The 18380-nt window shown below is 34.4% G+C and overlaps 1 protein-coding gene and 1 pseudogene across 1 annotated transcript in view; one reads left to right on the forward strand and one right to left on the reverse strand.

Annotated features, from left to right (window-relative positions):
• Window positions 1–6526, reverse strand: part of LOC149554193 (peroxisomal 2,4-dienoyl-CoA reductase [(3E)-enoyl-CoA-producing]-like) — a 51426-nt gene extending 44900 nt beyond the window's left edge. The window contains exon 1 of the mRNA XM_089789435.1: window positions 6064–6526. Coding sequence (XP_089645561.1) covers window positions 6064–6249 — 186 coding nt within the window. The 5' untranslated portion in view covers window positions 6250–6526. The remainder of the gene's footprint in view (window positions 1–6063) is intronic.
• A 613-nt stretch (window positions 6527–7139) lies between these two features.
• The window catches only part of LOC149554194 (putative anion transporter 5), a 58564-nt pseudogene continuing 47323 nt past the window's right edge, over window positions 7140–18380 (forward strand).

Consider the following 18380-nt stretch of genomic DNA (forward strand, 5'->3'; position numbering starts at 1 on the left):
TAAGGAGAGAGATCTAATGTTTACAAGTATTGCAGGTTCAAAAAAATTAACTCGAGAACTGTTCTAATAGGTATAAAGAGGATAAATGTTGGGATCTTCACCCTTGTAGAATTTATGGATTGAAGAATCACTGTGAAAAGTCATGTTGGAATAGGGACTGCAGAGGACAATCTACAAAAGGTTGTAAGTAGGTTAATTATGGATCGATCGATGGATCTTGTTGGCAAAAGATGACAAAGATGTTGAAAAGGTTGTACAGACCTAAAAGTTTGTATGTCGAAAGAGATGATGGTGGAACACGGTTCAGACATTTGAGTGAAGTAGTCAATGACTACTTGTTCTAATTGGCATGTGCAATTCTCATGAGTCTTCTCTATGCTAATGAAAGGAGGGGAAGGCTGACCCTTGTTGACTTTATTGTGTGGGTCTACAAGACTAGCGATAGAACGTTGCACTCTAAGTTGCAAAGATCCGATTTTCTCAAACTTTGAGATCAAATTATGAGTCAGCATCAAGGGGGAGTGTTAACTAATGTTGATCCCATTAATCTCCAAGACAAAGACTTGCCATGCAAATTTTCATGCAACATTTTGTTTGTCATGTAATGTTTGGAGTTTAGACGATCAATTTGCCCATGTTGAGCAATCGAAGTGGAACTGCAATTTTAAATATTATGTATAAAATGCATGTTTGTGTGCATGCTAAAAAAAAAATTTAACAATCTCTTCAACTATTTTTAGCAGTGCATTAAAATTGATGTAGAAGAGCTATAAGCTCTATAAAAGAAACTAATTCAACTGTTTCGAATTACAGACCACTGAGAATGTTGGCCTCATAATGGAGACATGGTAAGGTTCAAATTTGCAATACCAAGAAAGATTATATTGTGTTTGTGTTTAAAACAGTGTGCTCTGTTTTGTTGTTTTCTTTAGTGCTCTATTATGCCCTGTTATCCCCTGTTTTTCAGATTCTATAGAATGCACTTTTGTGATGTAGACATTCAAATCAGAAAATTTGTTTAACTTTGGAGAACACCTGGGCACACTTCAGTGTATTCAAAAGTGTGTGCCTCGGGAAGAACAGTGCAACTCATCAAACAAGAACGAATTCTAAATTCTAAAATTTCTGAGGGCAACTCACGATTGTGCACTTCAGAGACAAGGAGGGTGCACCTCATCAAGAATTGTTTATATGTTCTATAAATTCAACGTTTTAATGTGGAATAGCATGTTTGACTATGGGAGAATGATGTTTCAAAATAAATAAAGGTACATGCCAATGTGTATGCTTTCAAAATCAGAGTTGTAGTTGTAAGTGCGTATTTCAGAATCGAGATAAGTTCAACACCAAACAACAAAGAATCACATGCAAGTGTACAAAAGAGCACACACCTCACTAAGGCCAATGCTCATTTTCAAATCAAAGAACAGTCTAACATACAGGTGCACATTTAGAAGGCAGGAGTGCACCTCATCAAAGGAGGATGCATTTTCAAATTCACAAGATCAGAATATAGTTATGAAAGGCACAGCAGGAGTTGTGTTAAAATGCCCTCGCACAACTAAAACTTTGAGTTTGAAATCATACTCTATGGAGAAAAGTTCTAGACCAAACACCAAAGATTTACATACAAGTGCATACCTGGAGAAGTGATAAAATGCCCTTTTACAACTAAAACTTTGATTTTGAAATCCTATTTTCTAGAGAGAAATTTTAGACCAAACACCAAAGAATCACATACAAGTGCACACCTAGAACAAAGAAGCAGACCTCAACAAGTCCAAAGTTTATTTTCAAATCAAAGAGCAAAGTCAAACATATAAGTGCACACCTAGGAAACAAATTCATTTTCAAATTCAAAAGATCAAAACATAATTTATCAATTGCACAAGTAGAGTTGAGATGAACGCCCTACAAAGAAAGAAGATCAAACCATATGCTTCTATCTATGGGTGCAAATGCCATTTAGAACACATATCATAAAAGGCATTGAATTTCACATTCCAATATTTTTAAGTATTGTTCATAGTTGTGCACATGGAGTGTAGGTGTGAACCTAAATAAAGACGATCATGTTTGACAATAACACTGTTAATTCCCTTGGTATACATTGTAGGCGAGCTTCACAATTCAACCAAATAAAATAATCTCACATTGAAGTTTGAAAATCACATTGTTAGGTGCACATGGGAGCATTAAACATGCATCTACATAAAGGTGGGTGGATGGATGGATGGATGGACGGACGGATGGACAAACAAATAGATAGATAGACAAAGACAAAGACAAACAGATAGATAAATAGATATACAAACAAATAGACGGACAAACAAAAAAAACATAAAGACAAACAAAGCAACAGATGAATAGATGACTAGATAGATAGATAGACAAATAGACATAGATAAGTAGATAGACAGACAAACAAATAGGAAGATAAACAGACAAGCAAATAGATAAATGGACAAATGGAGAGATAGACAGATACACACACATACACCCGTGTGCACACACACAAAGTATTGACATTTGAAATCGAATTATCAATTAGCACAGTCAATAACAATTGTTTTCTCAATTTTGTATACTTTTTGTGAAAATTATGGCTAATACATCCAAACCTAGGGATTAAAAAAATGGGCTCCAAAACCAAAAACATATCTTTGGATGTGTATCGAGGTTAATGTCAAATTTAACATATAATCAAACCATCTGTGGCAAAATATTGTGCAAAAAGAGCTTTGACTCTATTATGTTTGTTAATGGTTTCCAAAAATGAAAACTTTGAAACAAAACAAAGCTTAACAACTAAAGATTCGATTAAATGCTAAAGCTTGAAGATACATGTACACTTATGTTAGCTCTTAGAGCTATAATTAATTCTTCAATGTAATTATTGATATTAAGATATCTATCTCAAATCCTAAAGCTTTTGTAGCAATTCCAACAAGTAATCACCAGGTTGAATTTCTCGCTGAACTTATCAACCATTTTGTCTCAACACTTGACCTCCTTTCCTCCTCTTCTTCTTTCTGGTTGGACTTCCACAATCAAATTGAATGACCTTTTAGCTTAGTCAGAGCCACCTTCGGTCTTTGTGGATTATGTATCTCATTAGTGGGACAATCTATTAGTGCTCCATCTCAATGAGCCAATATATAAGCTCTTTCAGGATTAAAGTTCCTATCAATTTGGGGTATCCATCTCTGCTCCCTTTCCAATTATTCAAACATTTGACTCTTATCTTCCCTTTACAATTCTCCAAATATTTCAGTCTATCTTCTCCTACATCCCCACATGCAATTCTTTTATTGGCAATTGGCCTCTGGCACCTCCTTTTGCTTCATCTTCTGTATCAATTATATCTTCTTTCTACACAAAACGTGATATATTTCTTCTTCTATTGCATCTAATCTGGATCAGAATAATTCTCAACAAGTTTATTACTTCATCTAGTCTTCCTACTATTTAGGCAACTCCTACTCTCTCTTTCAGCTACTCTACTAGAGGGGCATATTAACTTAATCTATCAAATAAGCGATAGTTTATGTTGGTATGTTTCCTTTTCCACCCGATTGTCTGAAGCATCTCTAAAGATATGCTACTTCTTATCATGAAGAAGATCAAGTTGGTGGCCAACAAACAAAGAGCTCTTCTTAAGATTTTGACTCTCTATACACTTTAGGCTCTGCAAAACCAAGGTGGGTTTCCATAATCCAGAATTGCACTTAGATAATCAAAATAGAAAAGATGTGAGAATAGATAATAATTTCATTCTATAGGTTGAGGGTTCTCAAATAATGCTTAATTTCTTCAACAGTCGCATGGATCTTTGAGGTGCAAGTGGGAAACGAAAGGACTAAACTAATAACAATAAAGGGGAAATGAGTTTTTTTTGGTGTTTTGTGGTTCTTTCCTGGGGTTGAACAAAGACTTAGTCTGATCGGTGCCTTATCCATTCATAGAGTCTATAGTCATACGGTTCATCTAGGTAACAACCTAAACACTAATCCAATAGTAATAAAAAACAATTGCATTACAACAGTGTAACCTACTTGATGCATACACAATATCCCTATGTTTTACCAAAATCAATTACTCCATTCTTTAAACAAAACATTCATTATAGAAATTATATAATTCAAGATCCCAAGAACCATTGATCATACTGGTCAGGAAAATAATTTGTACATCATAAAAGATAAAAGGCACCGAGATATACTATTCAAATTAGCTTCAAATGGGCAGTCTACTACTTTAAAAGAAGGAAATTACAGAAAAATTGCTCCAACATCTAAAAACAGCAAATACCAACTGTGTAGCCCACGCTAATTTCCGAGGGATTGAAAGCCTTTACAATAAGGTTGAAAAGCCTTCTACAATCAACTAGTACGCACCAACCATTTAAGGCACGTAACAGGCAAGAAACACAAAATTGAAACCGTTAATCCAATGCAAGCATGAACCCAAATAAAGTCTGATCTTCGGTGAAAACGGAGATCCGAACGGACATGCTAGTCGCTCAATCATGCCCTATCCTTAATTATTGTGAGATTTAGTGCAAGGCACAGGGAGATCGCCCACAAACACTTGATCTAGATGGGCTTGAGATAAAAGTAGACCCGCAAACATTAAATAAGCATGGAGGCATCTCCTTTGTCGGTTGTGTGTCTGAGTCTACTTAAGAAATTTCCAAAGCTCGCAAGGCTCAATAAACGGTGCTTGGAGGGGCAGATGAGCACTAATGGCATTTTTTTGACTCAAAAACATGCTATCGAGTGAGGCATAGAAGCTTTGGGGCAAGGCCTTTAGGCTTCCCAGACGGAACAAGAAGAAAAACAACCCAACCTTAAAGAGAAATCACTTTATCAAGGGTTTGACTTGGGTGATATTGCACTATGTCGCTGACCAGAAGGGTGAAGAATAGAGGGAACTCGATAACTGAGAGCTAAAATACCGAGAGGGGCATCAGGGGGCAATAAATAGGACTGCATCGTGACCTTTGCTAGAACATGAACAAGAAATCACCAATAGTCAACGTTCGACAAAAAATACTTCGAAGTTTTCCTCTTTCGGTGGAAAACACTTTCAATAAACCAGGAGGTTTGCGAACCTTGAAAAATATTGAAACAATTTAGCACTTGCTTCATTAAACGAGAACATGCTTCGGAAAACATCGCATTGACAAACAATACGGTTCACGAACTGAAAAATCCGAAAAATAATCCAACTCTCCATTTTCAATTAAATGCTCCATCAATGAACCAAGAGGCACGCAAACCCCAAAGTCTGTTGAAACACTTGAATATTTGGTTCTTTTCGCACAACTTGGTGAAACATTAAAACTGCAGAAAAAATTTGAGGCTCCATCATTGGCTGAAAAAGCATTTTGTCAAACAAGACGTTTGCAAACCATCCAATTTGCCAATGAAACCTTTTTCATTTTCTCATTTCGCTGAAACAACCTTTTCGCCAACTCTATTTGCAAACCATTTGTTTTTCCGATTCCAAAATACTTCAACAAATTTGTGATTAAATTATGGGGATCGGCAATCAGGATTTTTGTGCAGCGGATGAAATGGAAGGTGGGAAAGGAAGATGTAAAACGTCGAAGGCAAATAAGACAGTAGTCGGGGAATATTAGATCGATCTTTAGGTGTTTGTAGCGCGAGGTTAAAGGTCTTCACGTGTTTGCAGAACAAGGTAATGATTTGAGGAGAAAAACAATAAGCTAAGGAACAATAATATTAAGTCAATTTTCATTATTATTGTCGATGAATAAATGGAAGAAACATCTATGATGTCAAAATAGTTTAGGGGCTTTCTAAAGAGCAAACATCTTTAGAAAAGGGTGTAGAAGTCTTAAAAGTTTTGTAATTTCTTCAGATTTCTTCTTCAGTAATGTATTTTGATCAAATAGTGTACATGAATTGTCTACTTCTAAGTTATCTACATAGTTGGTATAATGACTAGCTAGATAAGTTATTTTAAGTTACCGTGCTAATTGTGCCTAATATATTTTCACTATAACATGATTGCATTTAAGTGGGTATTGTGTGGTACCTGGATGCCTTGTGCTTGAAGACCAGCAACTGCTGCATCGACAACATTCTTCCTGCGACTCATGATGGCAATGGAGGCGCCATGCTTCCCTAACTGAGTACATATTTCGAAGCCTATTCCCGTACCTCCTCCCGTCACCAGCGCCACTTTCCCCTTCACCACTGTATCCTTGAAGGCTGACTCCATTCAATCTCAAAAACTATAGAGTTCAATTCCGCACAGGGAAATTCTAATAACGATTTGGATGCCTCAGAGATAAAAATGGTATATTCTTGTCCTATAAGAAGCCATATATGTATGCCATCGGTTGTAGCCTCAGAGTGACCTGTCAATTTGTAGACGCCTTCAACCAGAAAAAATCATTAGAGTATTGGTCAAATTTTCCCGACATGTGTTTGAAAATGTTATGGAAATTTAGATTTTAATTGATCACTTACGTCCATTCGAATGTGTAGATTTCTTCAAACAGAAATTATTCTTAACGTCTACTAGTACTAGCTACAGAAACGTTGGTCAAATATTTCAAACATGTGTTTGAATATGTAATGGAAATTCTCGTATTTTATATAAATTTGAAATGAGGACTGAGACGTCTAATTGACTCAGTAACTTATAAATACTCTATCGCATTTCATTTTACGTCACATCAATTTTTGGATAACAGTTGTGTTCCCACCATTCGTGGCCCGGTTAAAAATGAGAAAACCAAAGCTTGATATTGTGGACTAATTAATTTGTTAAATTCATAATTTTTAGCTTTGAAATCTAGAAGCCGATTTATTTCCATGGACCGAGAATACATCATCTCACGCGTTCTTCATGTGTCTATGAAAGACGTTTTCTGTAAAAGGTTTTTCATCTTTGTCATTTTCATCGCGCGACCAGCTGATAACAATCATATATCTCAGTCGCCTCTCTCCTTAGATGACTGATTGATCTGTTTTCTCCTTCTATGTAAGTGCTCAAACCATTACCATAGGATTGAATTAATTATAATGGCGCTAAAGAGGGACGCGTGAAAACCATCACACTTCTGTTGCACTGGGGAGTTGATCGACTTCAGGAAAGAGATAGTGATGGGCGAACGACATTTCACTGTGATGTTCAAAACCAAGCCGATCGAAGACCAAACAGAACTAGGCAAAGACAAAACAAGGAAGCCAAGGAGCGAGCACAAAAAGCCGAAGACCGAGCAAATATCAGTTGCTAAATTAGAAAGTACTTTTGTTGTGGGACTCCGCTGTAGGGTTAGACAAAGGTTGACCGGTCATTCATTTGTTGTTATTCTTTTTTTTTTTAATTGAGTTTTGTTAATGGGTGACTTGGAATGGAGTGTGTTAGGGGAAGAGATTAGTGAGTCTAATGATCATGAGTGTTTTAGGGAAGATAATCTAAATATCATTTTTTAAAAGTCTTAATAAATTATAACATATATACTAATAGGCAATAACATATATACTAATAGTGGATCATACATATAATAATAGTTGATCATTTTTTAACTTTTTTGGTTGTTGATTGATCCATTTGTGCCAAAAGTATTGTTTTCTTGGTGAGCGACTATATGGAGGTGAACATAACGAGTATCACACAAGTGTTATAAAATGGCACTTTTCGACCACTTCGCACTCCACGACCTCTATAGAGAGATCTATAAAGGCCCAAATGCTAAAACCTTAGCCTTAAGCTTTTGAGTCACCTATGGAGGTACACCAAAAAAATCAGCATAATTCAACTTACAATTTAGGAGATCTAGGTGTCTAAGTTAGCCTAGGCGGCTATTAGGTCTCTTTCCCTAATCGACATTGTTGTTGGTGAATGCATTGATGAGCTCCACAAAAGGATGGGATTGTTTTGGCCTAGTCATTTGCATTGTTTTTTTATAACAAAATAAAAATTTATTATTTAAATACATTATTCATCATCTTCTATTTTGAAATATATTATTTAATAGATATTTAACCATAAAAAAAGATATCTATGTAAATATGTATATGTATCATTATTACTATTTAATACAATTATACCTAATTTTTTTCAATCTATTATTAAATTTTACTTAAAAATATATAAATAAAATTTATTAAATTCTTAAAATATATCTAAAATAAAATGTGTCTTTTATAATATTTTTTTTTTATTCAAACTTAAACATTTTTTTAATTATGTTGATATTCACTCAAAAGGAGATTTAAATTTGAAATATTAGTAATATAACAATGTTGTAAAAGTTTCAGAAATAATTGAAATTCTTAAATATAAATTTATTCAATTAATAGGTTACATTAATTCTTATGTTTATAATAATTTACAATTAAAATGTATACTTATTAATTATATTATAATGAATGTAAATATTTATAATAATTATATATAGATCACTACTCTAAATGATGATTAAAAGATAATATAGATCAAAAATGTCATCTAACAAACTTAAACTCATAAATTTAAATGATTCATAATAACATATTTTTAATTATAATTATTTGATGTGTTATAATTGACATAAATAGAAATATATATTAATTTGCGATAGAGGTGGGGAGAGAGAAATAAAGGGAGATTTACACACACACATATGTGGTTTGGTAGGGTGGGGGTGAAATGGAGATACAAAGAGAAAATATGCAATGGGAAGAGAAAGAGAGAGTGAGGGATTGAGAAGAAGAGGGATATGGAGATGAAAGGAAGAGATAAACAGAGATAGTGAGAATGAAAAAAAAAAAAAAAAATATATATATATATATAGGGATAGAGATGGATAAAGGGAGAGATGGGGAAGAAATATGGATATAGAGGAGAGGTGTATGTGGAGAAGAAAAGGGATAGGTGATGAGAGAAGTGAAAGAGATAGACAGAGATGGAGGGATGAATATAAAAAGGAGACATAAGTAAAAAATGTTTGTGTGTGAAACAAAGGGAGAAAGTGGGGTTGGGGGGGGAGAGACATTCAAGGAGATAATGGGGATGAAAGATATAAATATATGAAGAAGAGAGAATGACTAGTATATAGATAAAGATAGAGGTAGAAAGAGATGTGTAAAGAGAATTAATGAGGGGGAGATATATAATGATAGAAATAAAATAAGATAGAGATAGAGATAGAGATAGAGATAGAGATAGAGGAATAGATGAGGGAAGACAAAAAGAGATGTAGATGTACTTAAAGGCATAGACAGGGGGTGATGGAGAGAGATAGATGAGTACATGGAGGGAAATGTGTCTAGATATGGTGAGGAGAGACATGAGCACAATATTCTAATAGAGAAGTCTAACAAGAATATTTTTATTATGTGATGACATGAATAGATAGGGATATATGAGATGGAAATGAATAAAAAGTGATTGCAAGAGATAGATCAAGATAAAGAGATGTAGGCTAGAGATAGGGGAAAGACTTAGAGAGAGAGAGAGAGAGAGAGAGAGAGATCCATAAAGAGTAATGTAATTTTCCCTACCCCTCTCCTCTTTATATATTTTTGGACTTTATTGATCTTTAATATATATCTTTGGCATACCTATTGCACCCCAAGGTGTGATTGCTAGTTTATGTCTATCTTCCTAATTTAAGTGACCTGTCAATTTATAGACGCCTTCAACCAAACAAAATCATTAGAGAATCGGTCAAATCTTCCCAACAAGTGTTTGAAAATGTAATGGAAATTCAGATTTTAATTGACTTACGTACATTCGAATGTGTAGACTCCTTCAACCAGAAATTATCCTTAACATCTACTAGCTAGAGAAACATTGGTCAAGTATTTCAAACATGTGTTTGAAAATGTAATGGAAATTCTCACATTTATATAAATTTGAAATGAGGACTTAGACATCTAATTGACTTAGTACATGCACTTGAGTGTAATAAAAAATAAATTTGAAAATTTATATATTTATATAATATTGGTTAGATTTGACTTGGATACATGTACTTAAACTAAATTAATTTTTTTATAATAATACTAATTTAAAAAATATATAAAATCATTTGACATATGCAACTTGAGAGTAATGTTTTTTTGCTAGTTCTCTTCTTGAGTTATTGTGCATCAAATCATTTAATTTAGCTTTTATATGTTATTTAGCTTGGAATTACATATCATATCATAGCTTAGAATCGCATCTATTTCAATATCATGCATTGATTTCGCCTAGTTTAATTATTTTTCTTTGAAGGATTTGATCAATATGCAATACAAATTCACAAAGCCCTTGAATACCTACATGTAAAAACCTGTCACAAAGAAGAAAAAGACAAGAAGAGGCAAGGGTTTGCTCTAAAAATATGCAGATTGTATTCTCAAAAATGAAAAAGATGATAGATAATTACAAAAGATCAATCCTTATAGAAGGAGATCGAAACCCGAAAAGGGAACCTAAAAGGTAAAAGTTATTTAATAATTACTAATTAATTATTAAATATGAATTCAAAAGGTGCATAAAGTGAAATCTTAAGAAGGGAGAAAAGGTAATTTGATAAATGAAATTAAATTAACTTTTTTCTCTAACACCCCCCTTAAGATGAGCAATAATGCAGAAAGAGCAAGCAAACTTGGGTCCTAACAACAAGGCCTAATGAGGTACCTGATCACAATCAAATCTCTATGAAATAGAGAAATAGAGAAAACCTAGTGTGAAAAACTCTACTCCAAAAAGAGATGGAAAAAGGATGCACAAATGAAACATCTCAAGAGAATCTCTCAAGACCATAAGTACAATTAAAGCCTCCATGATAGAAGCTTGAGACTCCATAGCCCCCCCAGAATGGAAGAACTCTTGTGTCAATGAACATACCAATGTGGCTCCAATCTGAAGGAAACAAAGGCAGTGAACAAGGATGATAAAAACCATGTAGGTAAGGTGCAGCTAGAAGTCCTAGTTGATGCTCAAAGGAGAAAGCATGAGAATCCTGAAATGGAATCTCCAATGGAGGCGGAATAACAAGCATGTTGAATCTGTCATCTGAGAGGAGATGTGTCTCCTCTAATATATCCTCAACAACTACAATAGGTGGCTCGATGACTGGAGCTGCAATAGTAGGCAATGTTGAAGAGTAATCCAGTGCAAGAGATGGAATTTGAACAAGAAGTGAAGGTGTATAAGTCACAACACTAGTCTCAGGAACAACACATAAGTTCAAGCAACCTGACTTCACCTCAGTAGACTCTCGTGAAAAAGGAGAGTGAGTCTCTAAAAGTGGAGATGGTGGACCAAAATGTGAGAAGGAATATAGGCGGGAAGCATGACCAATAGTCCCTGTAGCAATAATATTGCCTATCTCACTATATTTGATGTGCACTAAATCCTATGCAAACTCAACTGTCTTCCTTGTCCAACTGTGTGTAATATGATAAATAAAGAAAAGATTAGAGGACAAGGATGGAACATAAAGTACATCATGAAATGTACCATCATCAATGCCAATGGAACATTTCCTGCATATAGTCATAACAATGTTATTCCCCATCAAAATGTGTGGAGTAGGAGAAGCCTCAAAAGATGAGAACAAATCTTGAGAAGATGCCATATGGTGTGAAGCACCTGAATCTAGTAACCACCTAGAAGAATGAGGAATAGTAGTTGCACATAGTGCATGACCCTTTCCTACATCTTTACCATTAGACTAAAATGATGATGAAGAAGAAGCTCTATGAGAAGAAGAAGGAATATCGATGTTGCTCTTCTAAAGGAGAGCTATCAAATTTGAAACATGTTTGGCATAGCCATCTAACTTCTTCTCATAACAATGTGCTTCATCACAATTAGGCTTATTACAATAAGCACACTTTGATCTTTCTGGCTTTGATTTACCCCCTTTAGGAGGAGGTGGCCTTGATGAATTGTGAGTGCTAGAATCAATCTGAGACTCTATAGAATGATATTTCTGAGCCTTCTCCTTCATCCTTGAAGATGGTTGAGCTACCAATGCATGACTTTGCGAACCTATGAAAGAATCTAACTGAGAGAGCTTAGCTTGCTCTCGAGTTAATCAATCACAAAAAACCTCAAAGGATGGCATGGTAAATCTATTACCCAAAGCATCTTTGGTGGAATAGAAGGTAAAAGAAAAAATTTGAAAGTTTCAACGAAGCTTTGAAAGAATCAGGTAGATATACTCAATGTCAGTCTTCATTTTCCTACAACCCTGCAATAAAGATCTCAGTTTCTTGAATTTCATCAAGAAGTCCTCAATGGAGGGAAAAGAATCTGGTATAAGTGACATAAGATTTTCCTCAATCTAAAGTGCCCTGAACTCATTCACTATACCAAACAAGCCTTCAAGCTCGGTCCACATAGCTAGAGGACTATTGCACCCATCCAGATGAAACTATAAATTATCTGAGACCTGTAAAGCAATCAATCTTATTGCCTCATTCATCTTGTTCCTATGTTGTATGACCTGAAAAGGCCTCTGTAAAACTGGATGCACTGCATCTAAACAAGACGACAACCCTTTTGACCGAAAAAGTTGTGTCATCAAGGTCTTCCATGTGTGATAATTATGAGGGGTCAGAAGTTCCAGACAAAAAGAGGTCTCAACCATTATTTTTAGAAGGTGTTGAATTTTTTTTTAATGTAGTTATGGTTTACATAAGTAAATAATAGAAACAATATGACAAAACACCCCCCACAGTGCAAAAATTGAACCCCAATTGCTAGAAAGATTATGTAAATGGGAGAAGAGAAAATAAAGCTTTAGAAATGATCCGGTGGATAATTTTAGTAAAAATTGAAGTGTCTTCAAATCTCCAATTTTTTGCACCATCAAAAAGATCTCAGTGTCTTGATTCCAATGCAACTTGAACAGAGCAAAAAGGAGTCTGTTTGTGCAAGTTACGCTTGGTCAAAGTTCTGGTCAATAGGCAAACTAGAGGGCTAGATAAGGGGAAAAATCAAACCATCTCAAAAGTGGTCAACAATGGATTTCAAAATAAAGATCTCATCACAAGCTTTCCAACGATGTTTGTTTCATCAAAAACGGACTTAATATGTGAAAGTTATGGTCGTTTGAATTTTGGAGGCAAAATGTAACAGTGATGACATCATCATGATATCAGCAGCTAAAGTGATGACACATGTCAAAAATATGAGCAAATAAAATAGTGCTACATGGCACCTCAAGCTCAAATTTGGTGGTTTAAAAATTTGTTGAGGAGGTTTAAACCTCCAACCTCCCATTTACCACTTTCCCTCCTTGCCACTAGACCACATCGAGCTTTTAACAACTTTGTAGCAGATTTTTTATTTAAACTATGAATGCTGCCAAAGCCATTTGAAAAGATGCATAGGTGGGAGTTGAACCCTCGACCTGGCCACCCCTAAAATAGTTACGTGTCAATACACCACTGATGTGGCTTGTTAAATGCATGGCAGATGTGTTATTTAACCTGTATCAAACAACGAAGCCCCCTTAAAATAGATTTATTTGTTATTTTTAACAACATTAACCCCTAAAATTGTATAAGTGCCAAAATGTAAAAATGGCAAAGGAGATTTTCGATTGGGGGTGTTTTGTTTTATTCCTATTATTAAATTAATTGGTTTTGAGCCAATTTAAGCAAATTATTTTGTATAAAAAGGGGGGTAGGATGTCATTTGGAGGCAACGGAAATTAAGGGAGACTTGAGAGAAATTGCTCTTGATGAAGTTTTTTTTAAAGGAATAGGGAGATTCTTCTAGGAGATTTTTTTTGGAGCCATTTTCGTACTTCAGAGTATTGTTATACTATCGAAGTGCTAGAAGAAATGGTCTTCTTTGGTGCATATTTGTAATTGATTTCTGAAGATTAATCGGATTGGTCATACTCTATTAGAGCCGACCCGGAGACGTAGTCACGTTTGTGGCGAACTCCAAAATCAAACTGTGTTTGCACTTTCTATCTTCTTCTCTCTCTCAATTATGTTTCTCACCTTAAGTTTTGATGCATAATTCCATTTATGTATAAATGTATTAAGACTTCTGCTAATTTTATTTTATTTAAGCATTCAATACTGCAATTAGTCTAGATCCATCCATCAGATCAAGAAATGAATCACAAATACTAGTGAAATGATGGAGAATCTGGAAAGTACTTGAGAAGATCTTTCCAACACTTTTTTGGAATGGAAAACAGAGCTATAATGAAGAATTTATGCCCCCCGGAAGATAGAAGTCATCAACAGACTTCAAGTGCCAAAACAAGTACCAAACTGGAAAAAAAAAAATCCCAAAAATGCCTACTTCATCATCTCCGTCTTGGAACCAACTTTTGGGTACTTCTTTCAGATCGAAAAAATACCCCTGTATGCTAAAGATATTGCAAAAAAAGACAGGGCCCAAGTATGAGCATAAAAAAAGATTTTTTTTAAAAAACAACTAATAAATAAAAAATAATAATACCACCCCCGAGTGGAGCGGAGGAGGAGCAGATTGGAGCTTGGGCAGAGGGAGGATGGAGCCACTATGGTGGTGGTGGGTGGGAGGTGCCACTAGTGGTGGTGGTTAGTCAAGCGACGACGATCATTTGAAGCCGTTGAGGTCAGTAGGATCACTAGCGGTTACTGCTACCGCTAGTGGTTTCGGTGACTACTAGTGGTTTTTTAAACCATTGCAGCCCATTTTCATTTTTTTTAAAGCAAAAATTACCTCGGAGTGCGCATAGAGGTCATACGACCCTACTGTGCAAAAATAATTTGCCTCCGGGATCAATGTTGTCCAAAACGGACGAACTTTATATGAAAATGGGGGGTTTGACACCTTCTAAATCATTACATGAGGTCTGTTTGGCCACAAAGTGCTCTAAAAATCAAAGATCCCCCTATTTTCACAAGAAATACCCAAAAAACTCCATATATGTTCTGTCAAACCCTCATTCTCCTTTTTCTCCAAATACCAAACAAGCTACAACAGATCTGACTCTGATACCATGAAAGATTTGATCAATATGCAATACAAATCTACAAATCCCTTGAATACCTACATGTAAAAACCTATCACAAAGAAGAAAAAGAAAGAAGAGGCAAGGGTTTGCTTCGAAAATATGCAAATTGTATTCTCAGAAATGAAAAAGATGATAGATAATTACAAAAGATCAATCCTTATAGAAGGAGATCGAAACTCGAAAAAGGTAACCTAAAAGGTAAAAGCTATTTAATAATTACTAACTAATTATTAAATATGAATGCAAAAGGTGCATAAAGTGAAATCTTAAGAATGGAGAAAATATAATTTAATAAATGAAATGAAATTGACCTTTTTCTCTAACAGTTTTCATATCTTATTTGCATTCAAAAATCCAAAAAAAAAGATTAATATGCATTTCATATAAATCCTCTATAACATTGTTGTCTATAGTTGCTAATCATGTTCAGAAATTATGAGAGAACCATATTCACATTTATTGGGAGGTGATAGGTTGATTTGTATGGTTTTTTCTGCTTACTTATCTAATGTTATTTGTATGAGCATGCATGCAATGATCTATTGAGTGTTTGTGGTTATAGCTCAAGATTGCAAGAACTAATGTCACATACACATCTTTTGGCACCCACTATGGGTCTCATACCAATGACCACAAGGTTAACCCTGTAGACACCTAAAAAACCTTTAGAAAATAAAGTATTTTTATTTTCTAAAAAATTCCTGCTGACATCATCATTTATTAATTAATTAATTAATTAATTTATTTATTTATTTTTATGCCATTAAATCCCTTTAGCTTAATTAAAAATATTTAATTAAGGAATCCCTCCCAAAAATGTTTAAATCTTATTTAAACATTATTTCCTTATTTATTAATTATTTAATTAATAAATTGACCAAAAATCTCAAAATAAATAATTTTTTTTTTTCCCAAAAGTTGGCCAATTTCCTTAAGACCAATAACCTCTTCCAAAATCTTCTAATCTTTCTTTAATTTCGATTAAAGGCTAATCTCATCATTTCCTACCCCTAATCCCAACTCAAAATATTTAATCAAGATTAAATATTAATCCTCGTGTTTATTAAAAATATTTTAATAAATATCTCCTCAACCCAAACCCTTGAAATAAATAAAACTTTATTTATTTCATAAAATCTTATCCTAGGAAGTTCTAGACTCTTCTAGAAAGTCTTCATCCTCATCCAAAGCCTAGACTCTTCTAGAAGATGTCTTTAACCATAATCCTAATCCCCTCCTAACCTTGCCACATTCCCTAAACATGGGTTAAGACTTGCTAACTCAAGCCAAAGTTAACAAATATCTCCTCCTTCACCCACCCTCATTAATTGCAATCCACTTGCCATCCACTTGCCTAGTCCTAAGCCATCTCTAACCCTTCCTCTAATCATTTTTACAACCCTAAGAAAGCTTAAAACCCCCCTAAACCCTCAAATTCGAATTTCATGGTATCTCTCACAAATATCTTCAACCATAAAACTTTATAAAGCCCACAAAGTCATAAATGTTCTCACAAAGCACTTATGAAGGGTCTTTATGAAGATTTTATCCCTTGAGCCTCCTTTGTTGACTCATCCTTCCCCTTTCCTCCATCCTCTCACCATGTGACATGTGTCACTCCTTGATTGGTTGTAAGGAAGCACAATCTATGTGCTCTCCTCTCATGCAATTTAAGCCCTCCATGAGCTTTTTCCCATCCTTGCATCTTAGCCCTCAATCCCTCAAGCCTCTTGCCTATAAATTGGATCCTTCCCCTTTGCAAAATAACACAATCCATGAAGTAAAGTTATAATGCTATTTTGAGAGCCAAATCCATACTAAAGCCATCTATCCACACCAAAAATCCACAATCATCCATTGAATCCTTTGGAAGCATATTGAGCATACATCCTATCCATTTAGATAAAGCCACTCAACAAGAGAGCTTCTCATTGAGAGAGCCCATTAATGGCTCATATTTTCAATTGAGAGCTCATCTTAGTCTATCTTGAAGTTTATGAATTTTGTTTAGTTTGTAGAAGCTTTATTTAAATTTGGTTTCTATTAGCATACTAACATTGCTCATATACATTTTGGCACGCCCGGTGGGACCCCGCATGGGTCATCTTCATTAGCTTTTTTAGTCAAGTTTTGTATGTCATTTGCTGATTTTGGCTAATTTTGCTTGTTTTTGTGATTGGTAGGATTGTATAAATTGGTTTTGTAGGTCCACATGAGCATGAAGAAGACAAAGGAACTCATAGTATTTGCAGATTTTTCAAGCTTATAGGTGGACAAAGCACTTGGAATTCTTCTTCCTCTTCTTGTCTATATTCTTCTTATTCCATCTACTTCTTCTTCTTCTTCTTGTGGGAGATATTGGCCATTTTTTTTTTAAGGAAGCAAAATCATACACACTTCTTTTTAATGCTTAAAATGAACCCCCAAATCATACTTAAATCCATTAAAAAATTAAAAAATTGCAAAAAAGAAAAAATCTTTTAACAAGTGAAACTAAACCAATCTAATCATTTGCATCCTTGCAACATCAAGGTTTTAGATGCATTCATGCAAATTTAGGAACACTTCATTTTTGGAAATTTAAAAAGAACTTCAAATTTCCATTTCAAAAGGTTCAAAATCAACACTAAGTGCACACTAAAATCTAAATCAAACTCAAAGCATCAATCAAGGATAAAATGAACCTCATTTGAAAATATTTTAAAGTTCTTTTAAAAATCTCATGAAAACTAAGAGTCCTAAAACTTTTGTTATTTGTTCCAAACAAATGTCTTGTTGCAAAATCTTGAATGTTTCTTAGGTTTTTCATGCATCAAAACAATCTAGGAATATCATTTTTGGGCTTAAAACATGCAAACTAGAACACAAAATCTTGAATGAAAAGCAAAGTCCAAAGAGTCATTTTCATTTTTGAGTCCAAAAACAATCTTGAATGATCTAAGGTTAAAACAAAGCACTTCAAAGTTCTTAAAACAACACACAAAATCTCAATCTTGAAATCTTGAATGCTCAAAGAAAAAAAAAAAACTTGAATGTTTAATCACTTGTCTTTGAATGCATGTTGCTAAACACACTCTTGAATGCCATGGATTAAAATCAAATTTTCCTTGAATGCATGATTAAAATAACAAATCCAATCTTAAATTCCAAGGATCAATTAACCATTGCAATATCAAACACTTCATTTGGAGCTTTTAAAATTGAACAAAACAAATCTCTTTTTCACATGCAATTTAGGCAAAGTTTGATTTTTGGACATTTAAGAAACTTCGTTAAGTTAAACACAAATTTGCAAAAATCAATTTGAGTAGTTCCTTGGACTCACCTCTTTTCTAATCACCCATCAAATATTAACCATTGGTTGCGATCTCAGCGCCATTCATGGGGATGGGTC

Source organism: Cupressus sempervirens, chromosome 6 (assembly GCF_028749045.1).
Source record: "Cupressus sempervirens isolate cs-2001-9-10 chromosome 6, ASM2874904v1, whole genome shotgun sequence".
NCBI lineage: Eukaryota > Viridiplantae > Streptophyta > Pinopsida > Cupressales > Cupressaceae > Cupressus > Cupressus sempervirens.